Genomic DNA, 3,231 nt, shown 5'->3' with positions numbered 1-3,231 from the left:
GTTTCTGATTTCAAGTTTCATCATTACTACTAGATGCTCTTTAGGAGACAGAAATTCATTCTTAATTTGATCCCCACAGTTCAATCAACATTATTGAAAATTGGTAGCTATGTTATTTTATTGTAATAAAAGATGGACATGCCATAAATATTGGGTACACACATTTAATCTGCTCATTGCGATTATGTACTGTAAATTAAATACATTTTTATTACAAAACGAACACTATATTTGAAGTTAAAATTGGATATTCAATCATTGATTGGCTCACAGCATATGGGAGTTATTCAGAAGCAACCCCACAAACCCTCGTCGCCCGCCCCCCTAACACACACACACATTTAACCCTGATACTGGCTTGTGTACATGGGAGGCGGAACACTGAGAAAAACAGCCCGTATAATTCAAGTAAAACAAAATGTTTTAGTCATACCTGTTTCTTTATTAGAGAATAAAAAGAAGGTATTTATTTCAGCCTGATTAATAGCCTGAATCATTACCTCGATTCCTCGTGTGACATGGTGTGTGTAGACCTGTACGGTGACTAACGAATAAGACAAGGAACAGAAACCACTCGCTTCTACACCAAACCTCGGCTCCCTGAGTGGTATTGTGTTCCCTCTGGATGAGAACCAGGTGTTTGCAGCCTCCCACTGATATGTGCCTTCCTTATCAAGACAGACATGTCTGCTGGCTTGTAGGTGAAAACAACAGGTCATGAATCCATGACTCTGAGCAAGGTTAACTGGATACATTAGATGCTTTAAAACCCAACTTCTTAAGTTTCCTAAAATAAATCAGGGTTCCCTTTTTCCCCCCTAACAGTGTTTGACTACTAATACATTTGAGTTTCTGAAAAGATTAACACATCTTTTCATTGGATAGGCATTTCCATATTTTGACAAATTCAATCAAAATCCTGATTTTATATCTACTATTTTTCAGGTTAATTGTTTAAAAAAGAAAAAAAAGCCATCATTTTAGTTGTTAGTATGAGAAGTAATATGAGTTAAAAATAACATAGGTTATGTTTTATTGCTATGCATTGTTAATTGCAATAGACTATATAGTTGTCAAAAAAAAAGAGAAGCCCTGGCCGGTTGGCTCAGCGGTAGAGCGTCAGTCTGGCGTGTGGGGGACCCGGGTTCGACTCCCGGCCAGGGCACATAAGAGAAGCGCCCATCTGCTTCTCCACCCCCCCCTCCTTCCTCTCTGTCTCTCTCTTCCCCTCCCACAGCCAAGTCTCCATTGGAGCAAAGATGGCCCGGGCGCTGGGGATGGCTCCTTGGCCTCTGCCCCAGGCGCTAGAGTGGCTCTGGTCGCGGCAGAGTGACGCCCCAGAGGGGCAGAGCATCACCCCCTGGTGGGCAGAGATTCGTCCCTGGTGGGCGTGCCAGGTGGATCCCGGTCGGGCGCATGCGAGAGTCTGTCTGACTGTCTCTCCCCGTTTCCAGCTTCAGAAAAATACAAAAAAAAAAAAAAAAAAAAAAAAGAGAGAAATCTTATCATTTTACTAAGATTGTGGATCTACTTGAGGTTAGACCATACACACTGGAGAAGAGCTTACTTGAGTCCAGAAATGGTAAATACGTTTATTACACAATGTCAGTGTCCAAAGCCAGTCAGTGCCATTCCGACCACAGGTGATGCTGTTGTCTGTGTGCCCTTTGTAGACTGTGTAAATGCAGTCACAAAGCAAATTCTCCTCCTGATGTACTTACAGTTCTGGGCAGGATTCTGTAAAGCAACACTGACCTCAGTTCCCCATTGGAGCATGGCAGGCATTAGACGTAACTGGTAGAGGTCTTTCTTGGCATCGTCACGTTTTTCTGCTTGCCTGTGTATGGCACACGGTACCCAGGGGTTGGGTATCTGTGTCTTTGCTCCTTCCGGTTACAACAGCAGAACCCGCAGAGCAGACCCCCTCCAATGAAGAGAAGGGCAGCGCTCGCCCAGCCCAGGAACAGAGCTGCCCCCAGCTCTCGCTTCTGACCTACGTGGATGGCTGGGTTGTGGAAGTCCCTGATGATGATGTTGGCCGTCCAGGACACTGGGATCAGGATGAAGATGCCTGTTAAGATGAAGAGAACCCCAGACGTCCCCAGAAGGTATGCCTTGGTCCTCTCGTTCGAGCCAGTGCACTGGACCTGCCTCATGCCACAGATACCAACGAGCAGGGCAACCAGGGAGAGAGCCACAGCGACACACATGAGGGCCCGGGCGGCCTCAAGGACAGGCGGGAGAGCCAGCAGGGAGCTGTAGAACTTGCACTGCAGCGTGACCTTGGCTTGTCGGATGCAGTTCATCCACAGACCTTCCCAGAGCCTTTCAAAGACAATAATGTTGCTGCCAACAAAAGCTGACACTCGCCACTGAGGCAGGAGAGTGGTGGCAAGTGTCCCGACCAAGCCGAGAAACCCAAGAACCAGTCCAGCAATTTGTAGGGGATAAAACGCCATTGCCTCAGTGTTGAAGACTTGGTCCAATCTGGAAACTGCTTAAGATCCCGATGGTGTTGGCCTCGGAATCTATAGGAGTCTCTGACAGGGTTGTCCACGGTGGCTTCCCATCACATTTAGTCTGGATGAGCAGCAACCAAACTTGGCCAAGCAGCAGTCCCTGCCATCTGTGGTGCTGCCTTTGCCCACACACATCTGTTTCTGAGTGGACTGTCCCTTCGTCACACGGAATTGTTTCCTAGCCAATAAGAATGTAACCAGAGGTGTGTCAAGAAAGACTGGATTTGGCTTTAGTATTTCTCATTATTATTGTCCTAGCAACGCTGTAATTAGTGTCAAAGCTTCTGCTGTGGAATGTTAATTACTCAACTGAAAACTTCCTGTCTAACAATTCCTCTGATAGAAAAGCATAAATACACGGGTTAAGCCACAACTAACACAATGCCAAAACCTTGACAGTGCTTGGCAGAGCAATTGGAGAACACTTTGGATTCTAGACAATCCATTACTCTCTCCTATGCCACCTTTCTTTATTGTAATGAATCAATTCTGGGTGCCAGTCAGACTTCTGGATGTGGAGGCGTGTTTCGGGATGGGCTTTGAGACTTGTAATAAAACCAGTGGCACTTTATAAAAGGAGGGATCCTAAGCAAGAAATTCAAGTTTCACCGTTCATTCTCAAGGTCCAGAATAGAAGAACAGAGAACCACTTCTGCTAATTGAACTTACTGGTAATTATCGTATTATCTTTTAAGTAACACCCTTCTCTATG

General features: G+C 45.5%; 1 protein-coding gene across 1 annotated transcript; it reads right to left on the bottom strand.

The window, feature by feature from the left end:
* Window positions 1-824: 824 nt before the first annotated feature.
* On the bottom strand, window positions 825-2,689 carry CLDN17 (claudin 17). Its single transcript, XM_066370382.1, has one exon. It carries the CDS (start codon window positions 2,457-2,459, stop codon window positions 1,785-1,787), a length of 675 nt encoding a protein of 224 aa, XP_066226479.1. The 5' UTR covers window positions 2,460-2,689; the 3' UTR covers window positions 825-1,784.
* Window positions 2,690-3,231: the final 542 nt, after the last annotated feature.

Source organism: Saccopteryx leptura, chromosome 2, assembly GCF_036850995.1.
Source record: "Saccopteryx leptura isolate mSacLep1 chromosome 2, mSacLep1_pri_phased_curated, whole genome shotgun sequence".
Classification (NCBI taxonomy): domain Eukaryota; kingdom Metazoa; phylum Chordata; class Mammalia; order Chiroptera; family Emballonuridae; genus Saccopteryx; species Saccopteryx leptura.
Note: the sequence above shows the minus strand (reverse complement) of the source record. Positions and strands in the feature narration are given on the sequence as shown.

What these genes read in the sequence shown, in the direction of transcription:
- CLDN17 (XM_066370382.1), bottom strand. Translation starts at nt 2,459, where the DNA reads ATGGCGTTTTATCCCCTACAAATTGCTGGACTGGTTCTTGGGTTTCTC.